Source organism: Castor canadensis, chromosome 4 (assembly GCF_047511655.1).
Source record: "Castor canadensis chromosome 4, mCasCan1.hap1v2, whole genome shotgun sequence".
Classification (NCBI taxonomy): domain Eukaryota; kingdom Metazoa; phylum Chordata; class Mammalia; order Rodentia; family Castoridae; genus Castor; species Castor canadensis.
This window is the reverse complement of record NC_133389.1, coordinates 114,169,826-114,191,766: the sequence shown is the minus strand read 5'-3', so window position 1 is coordinate 114,191,766 and position 21,941 is coordinate 114,169,826. Positions and strand designations below refer to the sequence as shown.

Below are 21,941 nucleotides of genomic sequence, written 5' to 3'. Positions count from 1 at the left end.
GAAATCTTTTATACGATAATAACAAATATATTGAAGATTTCTTGCATTCGTTTTCCTTTTGGAGTTCAATTTCATGTTTCTAAGATACAATACTGAGGGTTGTCTTTTTAAATTAAAAGGAAAATTTTTCCTTGGAGTTCCCATTCTGTTCCCACTTCTCAATGAAATATATTTCGATTGTTTTCAAGAGCTAGAAAATGACTTCTTTTCTAAACAGCTTTATGAGAAAATCAGGATGCTTGTTGTAGAAACAAGGAAGACAGCAATGTCCATTAAATCTACAATATCTTTATTTTCAAGGAACATTTAAAAATAAGAATTTCCCAAAAGGAAATAGGACGTGAACACATAAAACAATTTGTTTCCCAAAGCAAAACACCTGGCATTTCACACCCTCTTTCTCCCATTCCAACATTACTTACTCGGACACGTGTACTTGGTTCATTCGTATTTCCCATCATATCAGAAAAGCTTTGTTCACACAAGTGCAGTAACACAACTAGGTAGAGACCAGAGCTGATAAACTCATATTCAGCCTTCAAAAGGGAAGCAAACAGAAGAAAAGGAAAAATGGAGAATGAAAAACCACAACTGTAATTAATAGCCACAGTTTACTGATAACTAAAGGAAATGTGTTCATATCCGTTTTCTAGAAAGGCATACTGTGCCATCTCTTAAAATAAGACATAAATCCTTAATGATTTCCTAAAATTTGAGTTCAAATAGGTGTGAAGGTTTTTTTAATCCTCAATCTTTTTTGTCATGCTTTATATAAAAGTTTAACTTTTAAATTATTTGATGGTGGAATGAATGCTTTGGGTTTTTTAAGCTCATAACATTTGTAAGTGGTTAACAGCTGTATCTTTGCTCAAATGGTTTTTGTGTAATAAAACTAACTTAAAGGCAATGGTAAATACAAGAATGAACTAATAAAGGTAACAATGTTACAGTGTAATAATTGTTCATACAAAAATTTTAATTGGTAGAAATAAGAGCTCTTTGATGGGGAAGGGGGAAGGCTGCTAGGGAGAGAACCAAGGGCCTCACGCATAATAGGCAAGCACTCTATCAATGAGTCCTAGTCTGTTATTAAGGCTATAAATACAGATCACGAATATAGTGTTGTTAAAAATCTAATCTGTCCTTTATTTTTATAGCGAAAGATAAATTGTACTTTTGGATAATTAACGCATCTGAAAAACTGAAATTTATTCATTTTCTGTAAGAGTATATTTTGCTGATTTTTAGCGTAACAATGAAATCATATATTCAGAAAAAAATTTAAATTTTAAAACATCACCTTGCAAAAGATGAAGCCATGGAAAATGAGGAAACATTATCTAGTGTTTAAAATGAGGGTAGTTATCAAGCCACTAAAATCCATGATTCATATGAACTAAAACAAGTTAAGGCCAGGAAGCTGAAACAAGGCATCACTGTCTGTACCATGACTCCACCTGATATTTTCTAACACTTCTAAATTATGTAAGATATTTGGGTCAGTAAAATGATTGAACAATAAAAATCATCACTTAATGAAAAGCCAAAGAGCTGGTTTTTAAGAGACATGACGAACATCTAAAGCAGTTAGCTGGGCAGGAGAAAAAAACCCTTTTGAATCTCACTCTTCAAAGACACTATATACAAGAATTTATGAGGAAGGTCCATAGGTCTACTCAAATTTTCGAAGGGTATCCGGTATTCCCACATTTTGTTTCTTTGGTGGTATGGGGGGTCTGACCTTAGGGCCTCACACTTGCAGGGCAGGCACTCTACCACTTGAGCTCCACATTTTAAAAGCTGTTCATAAAAGATTGTGTATTGTACAATTTCATTTATAAGAATTATTCAGAACAGGTAAATCCATAAATCAGAATAGAGACTGGTGCCTGCCAAGGGCTGGGAGAAGAAATAACTACTTAATGGCTGCAAGATTTCCTTTTGGAGTGATGAAGTCACCCTTGGAATCTACTTAAAACACATGGCCTTCTGCAAGAATTTTCCAACTGGATCATTTAATTGCTTACAATTCTGGGGAAATAAGGTTGGCATGCCTAGTTTGGGAGCACTTTTACTGTTTTCAAGCTTATTTATGAAACATAATGAATTTTATCTTAGTAAAATTAAAACCTGTAACTGGGTCATGTATTTTACTTAAAGCTAAAAGGAAAAAAAAAAGAAAAATTATGAACTTTATTATAAACATCTAACAAGGTAAGAGAGAATTATGTTAAGAATATTATTTTATTGTAGGGTTTCTGACCATGACTTAATCTTTTCTTCAAGAGCTGTCCTTTAAGCATATGATAGACACTTACCAAATTATGCAAAATATACTAACTTGTTCATTTGCATGAGCTCTATGCAGTTCATGAATATCAAAATCCTCCAGGTTAAGCTGCAACTTTTCTTTACAGAGTTCACAGGTGGTTACGGCCTCTAATGAAGAACCTGGCAAAAATTAAATGACAAGTTAAAGCTTAGTTTTATGCTGTCCTCACAAAGTATTTTCCCTCCTAGGGATTAGATTTAAAAATGTGGACAATCTTAAGAGGGAATGTTGAAAAGAGGAGACAAAATAGAGAGGAAGACAAGGGCAAAGAGAGGATGGAAGACGAAAGATTCCAATACTTCAATAAACCAGTAATGTTTCTTAAAATAGTAATCTGCAACACCCAATGTGCATATCAGGTTCTGCCCTATGATATTTAAGCCTCCACCCATTATTTAGATGTCACAAATCCCAGATATTCATACATCCTTATGATTGTTGGAGCTGACAGAGGCAATGGAATGCCAGTTGTACTTCCTACTTCCTCCTCAAGTACCATGACACAACATGAAAACAATGTTTAATGGCATCTCAAACAACTAGTCAAACAACTAGTTACATGTTCAGGCCAGTATCAACCTTGTGAGGTCTAAGGAATGTGACTCCCCTGATCCACCTTTGCCTGGATAAAAGCAGCTACTTTATCAACCATAAATGAAATTAAGTCCTGATACACACATGATACAATCTGGCTGAACCTTGTGGATATTATTCTAAGTGAAATAAGACAGATACAAATATTTGTCAAAAGGACAAATATTTTATGATTCTATTTATGGGACATATCTAAACTTAGACAAAGTAGTATGGATTTTACCAGGGACTGGAAATAGAGGGAACAGTGAGTGGCAAGTTACTGCTTAGTGCATATAGAGTTTCTATCTTGGGTTATGAAAAAGTTTTGAAAATAGATGGTGGTGATGTTACATAAAATTTTGAGTGTAATAAATACTACTGAATTATATACCTAAAGTAAAAACAACAAATTGTTACATATATATTTTTCCACAATTAAAAAACAAACTTTTGTTTGACATGCACTTTAGTAGATAAACAGACTTGTTTAATTAGTCATATAGCCCTTTCCCCTATTCTTGTGTTTACTTTTAGATAAGATTTCCAACTGAAAGATGTCCTAAATTTGAGTAAGTTATACAAATAACATAGAAGAGGTTTAATTCAATTCAACTCACATTTGCTGAGTGACTGTTTTATGTCAAGCAATAATTAGAGGTTTAGAGATTAAGAAAAGAGTAGGTAGTGGCCCTATCTTCAAGGAACACATAAAACTTTTGATAACAATGATATTTAAGAGCAAAGGCATCCAAGACAGCAGTAACTTAAATAAGTATTTCCGCAAAATAACTGAAAGGAAATTGAGTGCTAATCTGATAAAGTATGCTGTCCATGTTATCTCTAAGATTAGCTGATGGAGGAGGTGGGCAGGGGGGAGAAAACAACCCAAACAATGTACACACATGTGAATAAATGAATAAAAAATTAAAAAAAAAGATTAGCTGAAGTCAAATACATTAGGTTTTCACTATACAAGCATGCACTATTTACTCAAAAAGAGACCACAATAAGAATATAATGGTGCTGAAAACTTCCTGTTCCTGAATGTAGCTCTTCAACACCATAAATAGCACAACACATTTCTCACGAGTTTGTGGTAATGGTGGTGTAAACAAACCTGCTGCCAGTAGGTTATTAAAAAAAAGTGTAATACATACAATTATGTGCAATAAATAATACTGAAAATGATGACAACTATGTGTTATAGATAGTTTATATATAATGTAGGTAAACAGCAGGGTATCTCTAGGTTTGTGTAAGTGCACACTATGATGTTTTTGCCCAAACTGATTGTAAACTGTGACCCTCTTATGTTCCTGGTTTATGAATTTATTGTATCACACCTTTTACCATTAATGTCTTATTTTTGCTTATTAAAAAAGTTTACTGCAAAACAGGTTGCTTTGTTACGCTGGGAGCAGCCCCATAAGACTATGCTGACAGTCTTGTGTTTACTGTGACAAAGATGTTAAAATGCATCTGAAATGTTTCTTAAAAAATTAATACTGTACCACAAAAGTAAATTTAAATTAGGTTCATGCTATAACCTGATTGGACTATAATGACAAAGACATGTAAAAGGCTTTCTTTTATCAGCCATTTTATAAAAATATTCTGATTCAGAAGCAGGAAAGTATAATCATGAAATATGGACATTACAGATGAATAGAACTTCTTTTAAACCTTAGGACTTTATTTTTCTATTCTGTGGGATGAAATCAAGTTATTCTAAAAGGTCACACACAGCTGAGAGCAAAGCATTTATCCCTACATTCCTTAAGCAGGGTTCTTTCCTTTATACCTCACCTCATTCAAGAAGCCCAAGCTTGTATTAGATTTGTTTAACTTATCTTTGTATAGCTTGTGAGTTTAGTAATCCATGTGCTGAGGCTGATTAATAAATGGTTAAATCAATGTCTATTAGAATGTACCTTCCACCAGATGAGGCTTTTTGGTTAAGTATGAGAAAGTTTTCTGAATATTTATCAGGAAGATTCCATTGTTGAGATCTACACACTCAGCTGACCAAATCTAAGAAAGTATTTATTTTAACCTTATGAAAACAATTCCCATTTATTCAGTACTTACCATGTGCCAGGAACAGCTGAAACTATAAATATGTCTGTGAGGTTTTACTCACCATGGTACTGAGGCCCAAACCCATTTTTAGGAGTAGATCTGAAACACCTACGTTTTTAAACACTCTAATGGGTAATTTTAATCAGCAAACCAGTGTTAAGAACCAACATTAAGAAACATGCTCAAGGTGCTTGGCATACAACTCAGTGGTAGAGGCCCTGGGTTTGATTCTCAGCACTACAAAAAAACCACCATGCTGAAGACGCTATAGCTAGGAGTTCAAGATAATATTCTCAGCTAGTCTCATTAACTGAAAAGCCCAATGTTCTTAAACTGTAGTATCTGTTTTTCTCCATACTCAACCCTAATAATCCAAATGCCATAGTATAAGAAGTTGAAACTAATTTTTTTCATTTTGGTAAGAGCTAACATTTTGGGGCCCTTACTCAATGTCAAGAACAATGCTAAACACGTCATGTGTAATCTCTCATTTAATCCTAATTACCTCCCAGGGCAGTGATAAGCAAAGGCTGTGAAGTTACAGCCAAGAGACAGGGCTGCTATAAAAGAAATGTCTTGTCCCAGGTCCTGGGCCTCAGACTAGCACAGGAGAGATACTGCCTCTCCTGTCGTAAATTAAAATTAAAACCAGTGTCAGTAAATAAAAATTAAAAACAGTGTCAGCATCTTTCATAATGTATTTGTCTATGTCACCAAGCTATACTTATCAGATCCTCTATCTCACAAATTAGGTACATTTATTAATCTAATTTTCAAGCTTTCTCACCGTACTAGTTACCTTCCACTGTGACCTCTGGTATTCATGGTCTAACAGTGAATTCCTCTAAGAACCAGTCTCTTTTGCAAATGATCTCTTTACATAAACTTTATGCCTGAACCACAGTGCCTCTGACTCACTCTATACTCTTCTACAGTCATTTTTTCCCCATAGCCCCCTGCACCTCATAACAAAACTCAGAGGGCAGATGCTCCCCATTGATGTACTCAAACCTTAAGTTCCTCTCATTCATTGATGACTTTTAGCTATCTTATTCACCAACTTACTTCTTGGTTATTTCAACATCTGCAGACATTCATTTTGGATTCTAAGTTACTCAACATCTTTGCTTCCATTATTATCCTTCCCCACCTCAGCCATGCATTATTAGGCCAGACCTTTGTCCTTTTACTGTACTATCCCTAAATGTATTTCAAGTGCCATCTTGTTTATTGTACCTACAATTTATCACAGCAGCGTACCTACTCTGACAGTTCTCTTCAGTATCAATGAAATTCAAAAAGATTGATACTACCACTTTCTATACACTTCCTGATGTCCTTACTCCCTTCCTGGTTTTAATTTTCATGATCACAATTATGCCTGTATAGATACCCTCAACTCCATTATATTTACCTAGCAAAGGACCCAAGCTCAATGAACTCCAGTCCTCACATTAAAGTCCTCCCCCACCCCCATGATGAGAACCAAACCTAGGGCCTCACACATGCTAGGCAAGTGCTCTTACAATTGAACTATATAACTCCAGCTCTAAAATCATTTCATGGGCACTAATGCTGACTAGAAATACTACTATACATCCTTAAAAAATTTTTCCCCCCTCATCTCAAAACCTTTTAACCTGACCCACAATCGGCTAAAGAGACCAGAAAATAGGAGCAATTATATTGGAGGTCATGTATCTTCCCATCAAAGCAACAAACTGATCAGATTCTGGAAATAAAGTATTTGTTCTCCTATTAAATGCTAACCATGCAGTTTGTGCTCTGGATGTCACCCTTCTTTTATAGTTTTTCCTCTCCACTGCTTCTCAAAAACATGCTTGAAATTCTCCTGCCTCAAAGTAGAACAAAGCACTTTCCATAATCCCATATAATTTCTTTATCTTCAATTTCCTTAACAGTAGTTTGCTCCAAGTGGGGTCTTTGTTGAAGTCTCCGCTTCTTGCTAGTCTATAATTAGGCTTTTGAACCCATGACTTCAGAGACTTAAGTCCATGATTTCAAATCCAACTTGTCATTCCACTGTTCTTATCTTTCTTGAACCCACAGCAGTACTAGATTGATCACACCCTCTCTTTTCTTTTCATTCCTTTTCATTCTTCTCTCCCTGAATTGAACTCAGAGCCTCCTGCTTGCTTGGGTGTCCAAGGCCCATTTCTCTGGTATCTGGTCATTCTCTAGGTGACTTTAAACTCAAAGCTTCAAATGTTAATTATGTCCTCATGCTGCCTAAAACTGTAACTCTGAGTGTTTCTTCTGAAATGCCAGTTTTGTCTAGCTATAGCCTGACATTTTCATACAGTTATCTAAAAAGAAGTACAAATACAGTATGTGTACAAAACATATTCTGGGTTACTAACTATACTTTTTTCTCATTCTACCATATCCAATCCATTGGAAAACCAAAGTCAATCTACCTCCACAACGTATCAAAATCTACCCATTTCTATTGTCAACATCACCACTACCACGTGATAGCTATCCACCATCAACTCTACCAAATGCTGTTATAACAGACTCTTGGTTGGACTCCTTGCTTTCAATCTTATACCCTCTAAAATCCATTCTCTAGAGCAGCCAAGTATAAATTAAGGTCATTTCATTTCATCCCCCTCCTTCAGTGGGTTCCCACCGTACTTAGATTTTTAAAAAATCTAAGGTTTCAGGCTTACCTTTAAAAGTTATATGTTACCTTTAATAGTTATAACTATTCTTTGCTAATCCTTTTCTTTTTTTCAAGTTATATCACCCTTTTCCCAACCACTAGTCATACACCAACCAACATTCAGTTCCTAAAATACACCTAATTCCTACCTTGAAGTCTTTGTATTAGCTATTTTCACTGCTAAAATGCTCTCTTTTCCTCATTCTGGAATACCTAGTTCCGCTCTCAGTTTAAATGTCCTCACCTAAGACAGACATTCCCTTAACAACCAATATCATCACTGTCACAATAGCAAATAAACATGTCTGTCTTGTTTACTGTACTGTAGCCTACATTTGGAATTGTGCCTGGCTCTATAACACATAGTCCATGAACAAATGAATCTCTAATTTGCTAAGTGATACAAGTGCATGACAAACAATAAATCTTTGTGAAGAACACATAGCTGGTAAATTATGAATGTGTTTGACTCAAAAGGACTTTACATAATAAAAGGGTCACCAGTCATCACAAATTACAAATGTACTATACATGTATGAGGTAGTTTTCTGGGCAACAAAAAAACAGTACTATAGCAAATTTATAAAACAATACTAATGGTCTTCAATGCTTTTGGTGAGACTTCAAAAATGATTTAGACCATACTGCCAAACAAACAAACAAAAAAAACCCAAAACACACAAAAAAAACCAACTAGATTTAGATGCTTTTAATAAGTCTAAATTCAACAATCAGTAATAAATCATAATAAATTTGTCAAGCAAAATGCATACATACATGTACCTCTTGGAAAAAATTTGAAAACAAAATGCACAAAAGGGTTAAATCTTACCAGAGTTAATTTTGGCCTGTAACCACTTTTTCATACACTCTTGGTGGACATACTGCAAACTTCCAGTGCATTTGCATGGCTCTATCAGCAAATTAGATGATGATGCAGCTGCCATCTGACAAATTCTACATAAGTCACCTTCTTCTTCTTCAGAGTCCTCTAAAAGAAGGCTGGAAAAGAAGGTACATTTTCCTGAGCTGTTATAACTCATCCTACTTGGTCACTTCCAGTCATACTTAATCCCAATCTCTCTTTTTTGTCATTTCTACTTAACAAAGAGTAGGAAAAAAAAAAGGAAACAGTAACAAGAAAAAAACAGAACCAAAAACCACTAACTGCTATGCAAAAACATTACCTTCAGAATATAAACTGTTAGTATTTTAAAAGTGAACAAAATAGGTCACTGATCTTTCAATGATACAATTTTCTCTTTGGAAACAGTTTAAGTTTCATATCTTTCAAAATCACTTTGTAAGTACACTTAAGAGATTTTAATTTCTGTAGTACCCCAGAGTACTTCAAATCCAACAGTATAAAGGAAGGAAGCATATCTTCATCATTTTCATCAATCACTTCTGAAAAACTTTTAAGACTACTTCAGTGAATTAAGCAACCACTGAATTGTGGTTTCTCATGTAAACTAATAAACATTTTGTATTAGATCACAGTAAACATTTAATAAGGAGAATTAAAATTTATCCATTATTCCACCTGAACAAATCATCCTGATTTCTGTAAGGGTAAGCTTTGAAAGCATGGAAGAACTTCCATTAACTTCTGCACTCTAGTTAACAGGCCAACATGTGTGGCTTAATTTGAAATGTGGACAAAGTTATGTAATAAGTACAGCATTTTTTTTGTTATTAAAACTTGTTTCATTAGTCCACTGCTGACATGAAAGGGTACCCAGGAAACTGACAATACTGAATGAACTGCTTCACAACTACAACCTCACTTATATGGGTTCCTAATGAACTTAGCAAAAGATCTGTACAAAGAGAATGACTTTCATGCCCAAGTTAATCAAAGACCTGACCTCAAACATAAACTACTTTGAAAGGTTGAAAATATGATATTTATGTTTTAAATTTTAACATTCTGTTTTAGATTCAATTTTTCTACACTCTGTTATTAACTATAGGATTCTTAAAATCCTCATGTATGAGGCAAAATACAATAAAGGAAGAGACACACATACACAGAGGCAACTCAAAAAATGCTGCTTTTAAAACTATCTAACTAGACAGAGTGGTATTGGTTTAATTTGTTTCTCTTTGATGATCACTGAACTAAAGTTTTGCCCTCTACTTCTAGCAGTATAATTTTACTTAGTTGAGGGTAACTCAAGGTTAGTAATTTTACTAATCTTAGGGTAACTAATACTTACTACATTCCTCAGCAGACACCTTATCATCAGAGGACGTTGCAAACACTAAACTTAACACTACCAGGGTACAGTAAATCCCTTTCTACAAGGAAAAATAAGAAGTTTATAAGCTGAAAAACAATCACCACATGGCAAAAAAAAAAAAAAAAAATCTGTCTTACATTTATCTACCATTTGATCCAGCAATACCACTCTTGGGGATATACCCAAAAGACTATGACACAGGTTACTCCAGAGGCACCTGCACATCCATGTTTATTGAGGCACTATTCACAATAGCCAAGTTATGGAAACAGCCAAGATGCCCCACCACTGACGAATGGATAAAGAAAATGTGGTATCTATACACAATGGAATTTTATGCAGCCATGAAGAAGAACGAAATGTTATCATTCGCTGGTAAATGGATGGAATTGGAGAACATCATTCTGAGTGAGGTTAGCCTGGCCCAAAAGACCAAAAATCATGTTCTCCCTCATATGTGGACATTAGATCAAGGGCAAACACAACAATGGGATTTTTTTTTTCTTTTTTCTTTTATTATTCATATGTGCATACAAGGCTTGGTTCATTTCTCCCCCCTGTCCCCACCCCCTCCCTTACCACCCACTCCACCCCCTCCCGCTTCCCCCCTCAATACCCCGCAGAAACTATACAACAATGGGATTGGATTATGAGCACATGATAAAAGCTAGAGCACACAAGGGAGAGGTGAGGATAGGTAAGACACTTAAAAAATTAGCTAGTGTTTGTTGCCCTTAACGCAGAGAAACCAAAGCAGATACCTTAAAAGCAACTGAGGCCAATAGGAAAAGGGGACCAGGAACTAGAGAAAAGGTTAGATCAAAAAGAATTAACCTAGAAAGTAACACACATGCACAGGAAATCAATGTGAGTCAATGCCCTGTATAGCTATCCTTATCTCAACCAGCAAAAACCCTTGTTCCTTCCTATTATGGCTTATACTCTTTCGACAACAAATTTAGAAATAAGGGCAAAATAGTTTCTGCTGGGTATTGAGGGGGTGGAGGGGAGAGGGAGGGGGCGGAGTAGGTGGTAAGGGAGGGGGTGGGGGCAGGGGGGAGAAATGACCCAAGCCTTGTAAGCACATATGAATAAAAAAAAAATCTGTCTTAGAAAAGGAAAAATGGGAATATAGTAACCCAATTATCCACCAGCTCAGAAAGCACATAAAACTTCCCTTATCACCACAGTAGGATCTGAATGTATTTTCTTGTTAAAGTATAAAAATGTTTAAAATGACAGTAACAACACCTCCCAACAATGCTACACTAAGTCTTTATGAAAAAGAAAAACACCAGCCCAACTTTAGTTTTATTAACTCCTGTGTTACTCAGTACAAGTATATTTTACATGTACTACTTTATTCTACATTATTATAAAAACTAACAGTCAATTCTGGGACATGAAATCTTTGGTCTTTCACCTTTTCCTCTCCATCTTTTCACTCTTGCCTGTGTTATTTTTGCAATATTCACCTGCATAAAAAATTTCATTTGTACAAAAAGATCATAACCCTAGAATTTAAAATGGCATTTCTGTACATAAAGAATAGGCAGTAGACACTAGGGACTTTAAGAACAAAATAAAAATTTGTGAATCTGATTTTACCCCATTTCATAATAGGGTTCTCTCCTCATAATAGGGTTTGAGGAGAGAAACATAAATAAATGTAAGTAAATCATCTTAATAAATGCTAATACAGATTTATTAGTAGTCCATGGTTACTTGGTTCTTCTTGCCAATCCTATTTCGCAGCGGACTAACCAAAGAAAAGAGATTAAAGATTTTGTCTGTGTATGCATATATATCCCAAACTGGTTATAAAAAAACCTTTATTTTTTGATGTAATTCATACCTCCAGTGCCTACCTGATTATTAATTCTTATCCATTTATCTGTGAGAAAGCAACAGCATATGGATGTAAATGTTAAGGAAGAAATTACAGATATCAATGTTTTGAGAATCCATCCTAGAAAGTTTTTATCTGATTGAATCTGGCTTTACAGCTTAAGATGAATATTCAGATTTACCTCTCTTTTATTTTCTGCAGTCTTTCTGGATCTCTTGAAGGTGCACTTTTACTTTTATCACTTTTTCCATCTGCGGAATTCCAACCTGAAGGAATTATATCTACAGTGATCATGACATTGTCGGTCAAATTACTTCCAAGTGCTGGAGGGACTGCAAATCGGAACAAGGAACCAGGAAGAATCCCTGTTATTCCTGCATTTCTTCCACCATGAGGCAAATCTGCTGTGGAACCACCAACAGAGGCACTGCTTGATGCTCCAGATGCTTGTGGTCTGTTGGCAGCAGCCCCAAGAGGATCACTCTGTGCTTCAAGGTGAACCACTTCAGTTGATTCTCTTCTAAAAATATGAGACCTAGATGGTATATCAGAGGTAGGTACCCTTGAAGATTCATCTCTTCCTTCTCGCCGCCTCCTAGAGAACAGAGGTGTGCATCTATTTCTAAGTGAGGAAGATAACCATGGTCCTGTATTTCTACCTTCAGATTCTTGGTTAAAATTTTCTGAATCTGGTTCGGAGTTATGATTTTGGCTAAGCGATGACAAACCCCATCTTCTCCTAAGAAATCGAAATCCCTGAGAAGCTTCAGATGCCCTATTATCATTAACTTCAGAAGTTGATGTTGCATTACTCCGAGACTGAGTAGACGTCAAGTTTCTTGGTGAAATATAAGAATTTTCAGAACTCACTGATCTTGTATTCAAGGAATCCTGACTAGATCTTCGTGAAAAAAAAGTAGATGACATGCTAGAGGCTATCCGTGACAGCAATCTCCTGGTTGTACGCCTACCTTCATTATCAGAAGATTCTTGAAATGATCTTTGAGATGAACCAACCCTTTCTGAATTGCTTATGGCTGGGGTTTCATCTCTACTTGAAATATAAGAAAATCCAGGGTGTGTACTACTTCGAAGAGATTCTGATTCTCTTGAAGAAAAATTAGATCTCAAAGAATTTCTGCTGGAGTCCCTAGAACTTGGTACTGTATGGTGTTCAGAAGGCAATTGGTGGTTTGTGGAAGATGTATTCAACTGTAAAGTGCTCAATGAATTCTCTTTTGGTCTTGCTCCCTGTGAATATGAAGAAGGAACTCTGTCTTGAACATCTATTTTTGAAAGAAGGAAAGGTAACCAATTATATGAATTAATCTGAGTATTATTAAACCTACATTTACTAAATACTTACTGGCAAAATGAAACACAAGGTTCAAACTGAATAGTGCTCTTATAACTAGACAGCTTAACTATTATTATAGAAAAAACAAGTGGTATTTCTCATGCTATTCCTACTGACAAAATCAAGTATTTCCATCTAAAGTCAACTTTACAGACTCAAAATAAGTAATGTACCTTGAGTTTATGAAAAGCAAACAGCTGATGAAGGTAAAGCAGCTGAATTTACTAATCAGAAACTGACATGGCAGAAGAATATCTAAACTGATATAAAACTTTAAATGGGCCAAATAGTTCAATGCAAATGACTCACAATGATTAAAAGCAAAATCACCCTATAGAGACCGTGTTTTGGAGATTCTTCTTACTCTAACTTCATGTTATTATTATCACCACTGTAATTTTATGACAAACCAAACTAATAGCTAAGATTTTTCTCCAATCTTTCAAGTTAACAGCACCGTACTTATTGCTAGTTGCTCATCAGCCACACCTGTGCTTTATAATACTGGCTTGAAACTATGAGTCAGTATAGGGATCTGATAATTTTCACGTTTAAAAATATATTATAAGCCAGATGTAGTGGCACAAGGCAGTTAACTGCAGTACTTGGGAGGCTGAGGGAAGAGGACACTGAGTTCCAGGTCGGCCTGGGATGCATAGCAAGTCCCTGTCTCAAAATTAACAAGCAAACAAAAACCCTCATAAAACATTAACTGGTGATCAGATTTTCAAGTGACATGAGAAGCAATATAAGATTTCTTTGAGAAGAAAACCCAGCCACACAGCTAGTGTAAAAGCTACTTGTACTACTGTGCTAATATACAGATTATCATCAGAGGCTAAATCTATTTCTGGCTTGTACTTTTACCAAACACAAACACAAATACTGTTTGTGAACTTCCATTAGTACTTTTCTCCTTTGGTTACTTAATGTGATTGCATTTGAAAAGCTTCAGACTATGTACAATGATAGAAATGGCACAGGTCTTTAGATCAATTTAATGAAAATAAAGGCACAGCCTTGATATACTAGAATTACTTCTAAATTATGCCTTGATATGACGATTTCAGTATTATTTCAAAATGTGATTAGAAATACTTATTGCACTATATGTTATAAGCATATCAGTTGAGTAAAAATTATCTAGTATATTACTGTGAGACATGTTCATTCACTCCTAAAAGAAAAATTCAGGCACACAGAATATGAATACTCATGCACATCTATTTTAAATTGTTTACATTTTTTAAAGCAAAACAAAAATAAAAGTTGGTATACAAATTATGCTATTCTGAAATCTTTGTAAGAACTTAAGATTCACTTCATTTATTTCTTTGTACTGCTATTTTCATGACATACATAGAGGAAAATGTAACATTATTAGATAAACTGTACGCAGCAATGTAGTTTATACATACATGATGAAGTTGGAAAATCACCACTTCGGTGACTATAATCCATAAAATTACTAAGGGGGGAATCTGTTCTCCTCTCCAAATCTCTCCTCTCTCTCATTAAGTCTGTTCCAAATGAACCAAGTACCATTGATGAAGATCTGGGAACTTGACTATGCCTCCAAGAAGAATCTTAAAATAATTAAAGAAGTTTTATTTCAGAGAAAATTTTCAAGGTTTCTGGTGACAGTAAATCTTTAATAATACAGAGGGAAGTTACTGTTACAATTATTTATTCTAAGAATACCCACAATTACACAGTTGCAATCAAAATTCAGCAAAACATAAAATCATTCACTAATGAGTAAATGACTTACAAATTTTTTCCCCCTGTATTTTAACATTCTTGTGTTTCTGAGCTAGGGACTGAACCCAGGGTATTACACATGGTAGGCATGTATAATGCTAAACATTAAACACATTCTCAATATTGACACGATATCTATGTCTCAATCACTCGCCACAACACTTGACAAAACAATGTATACGTAATATGAAATTACAGATCAAAAATGTAAAAAAAATGGCCAAAAAAGCACTGCCAAAATCAAAATCAATGCCATCTTGACATGAAAGTTGAATTATAGGTTATAATACAATTTTATCAGAAGAAAAAAAAATGATTTTTATTGCTGGGAATTGACCCAAGTCCTCACATATGCTCAGCATGGCATACTACCACTATACCCCCAGCCTGAGAAATAATTTTTACTGCCATCACGTTTGGTTTATTCTTTATTCTAAGAATTAATGTATTTTTGCAATTATAATCCAACTCTTTTTAGATATTATTTCACTTAAAACTAAATTAAAAATTATATTATAAACCCCTTGTCCCTTCACTACTCACCTTGAGATTTTGGTTCTTCCTTTCCTAATTCCTATAGCCTTAATAAGTCCTCTTTATTAAGGGAAATAGCTCAGTGTAGTTAGCACTATGCCTTCACATAGCAGAAGAAAAGAAAAATAGCTCTGCACAGTGGTGTTTGACTACAATGTTAAGGTCAGTCTGCTCTTACCCATCTCACTACTCTTAATATCCTTCAGATGGGCAGTGTCTTTCCCATGGTGGTCCTGCCTATCAAAATGAAAAGGAATTGCTTACACTAAATTCAACTGGTAATACATAAGTATTTGAAAAATATATCACCAAATGCATCATCATAAGTTTTGTGTCCCTGTAAAAATAATTTCAGGCGTTAGCTAACACTTCATTAGGAGAGTGAAAGTGAGGAGAAAAACCCACTGTTTTTCAATGAAAGATCTTAATGGGTGCAACAAGTATGTGTAAAATATTAGGCTTTGTAGACAAATCATCTCAAAGTTGTTAAGTAACTTTCCCAATGACACCCTTCTACTTACACTCCCAGAATCAGTGATTTTCTAACTCCTTGTTTAGAACTCTTCACTAGAACAATGCCAACTTTTTTTTTAATTGAGGAATTTCTATATTTCCTGAAAGTAAGTATCATAATCATAATGTCTGTCATTTCCAAAAGACATGCTTAGGTAATGTTTTTAACATACATCAAGACTTGGCTTTCTGTCCAACACTTTAAAAATCTATGTCCTGTAATAACCAGTAAAATAACAAGTAACTTTTACCAATTTGATTACCATATACAGCTATTCTTATTAACTAAAACCTGCTAATATCTGTTTATTGTGGGACATGTGTATCAAATTCAAAACAAAAATGCAAAATGAAGGGTTAATTTCACTCCTAACACTAACTTAAGGTAAAATTTTGTAAATTCCATTGTATTTCCAACCTGTTATCTTACACAAAACTCTTTTTTAAATCCCAAACCTAAGAACAATTATGCTACATTATGGAAGAAAGAATTTAGTTCAAAATACAACTATACTGACTTTTACAGAAATTAAGTAATTCTTACCTGATACTGCATTTAAACTATTTCCAACATTTCTCCCAGCTGAGGTAGATGTACAGTTTGTACAGGAAAGTTTAGGTCTTTTTGAATCATGGTCCCGTTGCTGGTTTTGTGATCTTGAGCGGGCTCCCTGAGTTATCTCAGATTCACTATACCATGTAGACTGAAATGGTGATGCAGATGCTGCTGCTGACTGTAAGTTAAAAAAAAAAATTAAAGTAACAATCAAATGCCTACACTTAATATGACATTTAATCTATTAATGGTTTAATGAATTTCCAAGGAGCCACTTATTTCCCTAGGTAACAGTTTTCTACCATGAAGCTTTTTTCTTAAGATTTTGTTCCCTGCTGGAGGTGTGGCTCAGCAGCAGAGTGCCTGCCTACCAAGTACAAAGCCTTAGTTCAATGCTCCCCCAGTACCACTACCAAAAACAAAACGAAACAAAGATTTTAGTCTCTCCTACCTACTTATCTTTTTACTATATACCATAATTTTATTTTGCTAGGCTATCCATCTGATTGAGATCAAGTCCTCTCTGTAAGTGTGTAAGTCCTGTTTCATAACTGTATGCTTGGTTATGAAACGCAGAACAAGTTATTTCAATCTTATGAGAAACTTGTTTCTTCTTCTAAAAGGTATAGGGAACACTCAAGATTGCAAGTGTCCTACTATGAAGGTAAGATTTTACAAGTAATGAGATTTTGTCAACTTATTCCTAGTGAGGTGTGGTAGTGTATGTGTATTATCCCAAGTCCCAGGAGGCTTGCAGCAGGAAGAATCTGAGTTCAGGCCAGCTTGGGCTGCACAGCAAGAACCTGTCTCAACAAACAACAGAAAGAAAAACATACTTATTCCTGGGCAAGGAAGGTAGCTTAGAGATAGAATGCCCACTTATTAAACATGCGTGAAGCCCTGGGTTTGATTTCTAGGACAAAAACAACAAATAGAAACCTTATTCCTGATCTGATTCTCATTTCAGGAATACAGTTAAACAATACTTAAAATAATGGCATATAAAAAAAAAAAAAGATATCCTAACATCTGGAATTTCTTCACCAGTGTAAAGAAACTAAAATAAGTATGTATTTTAAAAGTCTTAGTTCATGTTTTACCATATAAATACATGAACATAGAACTAACATAAAATTCACTAAAACATATAAGTCATTGTATTTCTAATTATTTGATTAAACATTTTACTCAATATAATGTATAAAAAAGAACAATTCTATGTCCTTAAAAAAAAGGGTTGAATAAGAACATATTTAAGACAGGCATGGTAGCATATGTCTGTAATCCCAGCAATGAGGAGACTCAGGCAGGAAGATTTCAAATTCCAGGCCAGTCTGAGTTGCAAACCCAAGTCCTGTCTCCAAAAGCCAAATTACTACACCCCTTTCAATATTAACATAGAATGTTAATGGTCTCAATGAAAAGTCACAGAATGGTGGGTTGGATTAAAAAGCAAGACCTGACCATTTTTTGCCTACAAGAAATATATTTAACTGACAGAAACAAACACTGGCTTAGAATGAAGAGAGAAAGCAACCTTTCAAGCAAATGGACCCTGAAAGCAAGCAGGATTGGTTATACTCGAATCTGATAAAGTAGATCTCAAACCAAAATTAATCAGAAGAGACAAAGAAAATCCTTTCAGTGCTGGTGCAGTAGCACACATGGTAGAGTGCCTGCCTAGCAAGTGTGAGGCCCTGAGTTCAAACCCCAGTACAGCCTAAAAAAAAAACAAAAAAAAAACAGCTTAAAAAAAAAAAGTTCTTTCATATTAATGAGAACAATTTATCAAGAGGAAATAACAATTTTGAACATTTATATGCCAAATGTTGGCACACCCAACTTTATTAAACAAACACTACTAGACTTAAAAGCACAGATAGAGCTCAACACAATGATAATGGGAGACTTCAATACCCCACTGTCACCACTGCCCAAAAAAAAAAAAAAAAAATCAAAGAAACCTCAGAATTAAATGACACTATAGTTTGGTCTGTTAAGACCAAATGGACTTTAGAAACATCTAGAATATTTCATCTAGCAGCTGTCCAATACACATCGTTCTCAGCAGCCCATGGAACGTTATCCAAAATAGATATTTTATGACACAAAGCAAGTCTTAGTAAATATAAGAAAACTGTAGTCTATCAGTCCAGAATTTTAGAGTTGGCTGAGAGCGACTTTGCTTCCATGTTCTGGCTACTTACAGTGCTTATGGGAATCTTCCCTTGCTCACTGAGGATCAGAAGAATAAGCTTTGACACCTCTCAGTTGTCACCCTGGCTGCTAAAGTCAAGTGCATCCCATATGCAGTGTCACTGAAGACCCTTGCCCTCCAAAATGTGACAGAGATGGAAGACCTAGTGATTGAGGCCATGTATATTGACACGGATCCTGGCTCCCTAGCTCAGGCAATCAACGGCTAGAGGTTGACTACAACATCAGGCAAAACATTCGGCACCAGGACCTCAGTGCCATTGGTCAAACCCTGCAGAAATGGTGTGTGGGCAGTAAGGAGGTGCGCTGAGGAACAGTGAGTCAAGCCAACCGGCACAAGGAGTAGCAGTTGGGTCTGAAGTGGCAGATTGAGAGTGAGGGTGGCAACCTTAAAAAAAAAAACTGTTAAAAGTTATGACAGCAGCAGTACTTGCATGCAGCCATATCTCAGGACCCTCAGCAACACCTGACTTAGCTGAGGGAACCAGCTTCTAGCACCAATCAGCACCAGTCCAATAAGAAAGCCTCAAAGGGGCTCCAAGGGAGTGCCAAGATTTGGTCTAAGTTGAATGGAAAGGACTGCCGTTTCTTCCCAGGGGATGTGGGGTTCTGCCTGCCTGCCTGCCCCTTAGGAGTCCTCAGAGAGCCTTCCTGTGTCCCTAGCCAGCTGATAATCCTACTTTCCCCTCCTCCATCCCCAGGCATAGGTCACACCTTCTGGATGGAGGCGGCCAGTACTTGTTGGTACTTCCTGTTTCATGTGACTTTCTTATGTGTTTATTGCCCCTTCTTTCTGACATGCTCACTCCCCTGCTTCTTTAAGAGCTCAGCATCTGTCCCTGCTCATTACTTGTCATTGAGTAGGTAGGCTGCTCTATCTCCAGCATAACCTACAGGTTCCTTCCATCCCTGCATGCCTAACCCCCAATTCTTACTTTTTATCTGTGCAAGTTGGGCAACATCCAAAGAGTCATAAGGCTTCCATCTTTATTTCCACTCTAAGAATTCTGAGAGCCAGCCCACCATTCTGGATACTTTCATCCTGAAATTCTGTAACACTACAGTTGTTTCTTTTCCTTGGGTCCTGGGAATGCTGCTACATTAATGACCCCAGAGCCTAAGGACAGCTGTCCCTTAAGGTATTAAGAGAAGGTTCATTCTTGGTTCTGACCATCTGGGAAAGCCCAGTGACAATTCTGGAAGAATTTGTATCTCTTTTTTGCATTTGGTGGGGAAGGGAAAGGACTATAGATTGTATTTAAAAAGGCATATATGCACACATCTATATATAACATGACACAAATACATCTACGAGAAGTCTACCTACAAATATGAAAAAAATTGTTCTACCTTGAACACACATGGCATGTAATATCTATAATGCTCAGAGAAAATAAGGACTGAAATAAAAGACTCTTTAGGAAATGAGAAAACTTCATATTAACATGTAAGTATGTGAGAAATGGTTTATCAAAAGAGTAATAAAATGAAACTAAGTTCTTTTAAGCATTATTTTGTTTAATAAGACTTAAAAATGGAATGTATCATGGGGCAAAAATTTAGTCTACATTAATCTAAAATTCATATGATAAACACGAGAGTCCAAATAACATGCTCCATCAAAAAGCTCTATAGTACAGACAGCAAATAACTATAAGTAAGTACTATAACAGGAGGTATGTTGAAAGTTTTACAGAAAAGAGCCTATGTCTGAGAGAGGCAGGGAGAATTCAGTGATTAGAGTTCAACAGGCAGGCAAATGGAAGAGGTCATTACAGACAGACAACATGAAAAGATGTATTTATAAACTATTCTATCAGGTATCTTCTAAAACGTTACCACTTACCTGATCTTCTATTACACTTCAATTCTGAGAGCATATCACCTGCATTCATGGAATACATTAGTTCATGGTAACACTGGAGAATATGGAAAAATACACAGATGGAAAAGCAGAAGATGCAAGGCTGAAAGAGTAGGAATGCATGCAATCAAGATTTCACCAATCCTTTATGGCACTCTTCAGTTTACACTCACAAGACTCCCGTACTTAATGCTACACTGAGACAAAAATCAAGAACTGTACGTGACACAAGAAATGAAATTCATTAGATTTCTCAGAACCAAACCATTTCTAGGCCAGTGAATAGCCCAGTGTTCTATGATCTCAGGATTTCAGAGACCACAGTAAAAATACATTTTAAAATTAAAACTCAAAAAGAATGCCAGTTTGACTTATCTAAAATAGCAAATATTACCTAATCCATCACCAAATATTGAAAAGGGCATTTAATACATTCCTTTTTTTTTTCTTTTATTATTCATATGTGCATACAAGGCTTGGTTCATTTCTCCCCCCTGCCCCCACCCCCTCTCTTACCACCCACTCCACCCCCTCCCTCTCCTCCCCCCTCAATACCCAGCAGAAACTATTTTGCCCTTATTTCTAATTTTGTTGTAGAGAGAGTATAAGCAATAATAGGAAGGAACAAGGGGTTTTGCTGGTTGAGATAAGGATAGCTATACAGGGCATTGACTCACATTGATATCCTGTGCGTGGGTGTTACCTTCTAAGTTAATTCTTTTTGATCTAACCTTTTCTCTAGTACCTGTTCCCCTTTTCCTATTGGCCTCAGTTGCTTTAAGGTATCTGCTTTAGTTTCTCTGCGTTAAGGGCAACAAATGCTAGCTAGTTTTTTAGGTGTCTTACCTATCCTCACACCTCCCTTGTGTGCTCTCGCTTTCATCATGTGCTCATAGTCCAATCCCCTTGTTGTGTATGCCCTTGATCTAATATCCACATATGAGGGAGAACATACGATTTTTAGTTTTTTTAGCCAGGCTAACCTCACTCAGAATGATGTTCTCCAATTCCATCCATTTACCAGCGAATGATAACATTTCGTTCTTCTTCATGGCTGCATAAAATTCCATTGTGTATAGATACCACATTTTCTTAATCCATTTGTCAGTGCTGGGGCATCTTGGCTGTTTCCATAACTTGGCTATTGTGAATAGTGCCGCAATAAACATGGATGTGCAGGTGCCTCTGGAGTAACAGTCTTTTGGGTATATCCCCAAGAGTGGTATTGCTGGATCAAATGGTAGATCGATGTCCAGCTTTTTAAGTAGCCTCCAAATTTTTTTCCAGAGTGGTTGTACTAGTCTACATTCCCACCAACAGTGTAAGAGGGTTCCTTTTCCCCCGCATCCTCGCCAACACCTGTTGTTGGTGGTG

General features: G+C 35.9%; 1 protein-coding gene and 1 pseudogene across 7 annotated transcripts in view; one reads left to right on the top strand and one right to left on the bottom strand.

The window, feature by feature from the left end:
* The window catches only part of Marchf7 (membrane associated ring-CH-type finger 7), a 50,253-nt gene that overhangs the window by 4,980 nt on the left and 23,332 nt on the right, over nt 1-21,941 (bottom strand). For 5 of the 7 annotated variants that reach the window (XM_074070920.1, XM_074070919.1, XM_074070921.1 and 2 more), the window contains 6 exons: nt 16,475-16,664; nt 14,541-14,708; nt 11,947-13,051; nt 8,506-8,675; nt 2,342-2,451; nt 423-536 (listed from right to left, as the gene is read on the bottom strand). In XM_074070920.1, the coding sequence (XP_073927021.1) occupies nt 423-536; nt 2,342-2,451; nt 8,506-8,675; nt 11,947-13,051; nt 14,541-14,708; nt 16,475-16,664 (1,857 nt within the window). The remainder of the gene's footprint in view (nt 1-422; nt 537-2,341; nt 2,452-8,505; nt 8,676-11,946; nt 13,052-14,540; nt 14,709-16,474; nt 16,665-21,941) is intronic. The other 2 variants (XM_074070924.1, XM_074070923.1) reach the window with 1 other exon arrangement.
* Nucleotides 17,042-20,109, top strand: LOC109677975 (COP9 signalosome complex subunit 7a pseudogene; annotated as a pseudogene).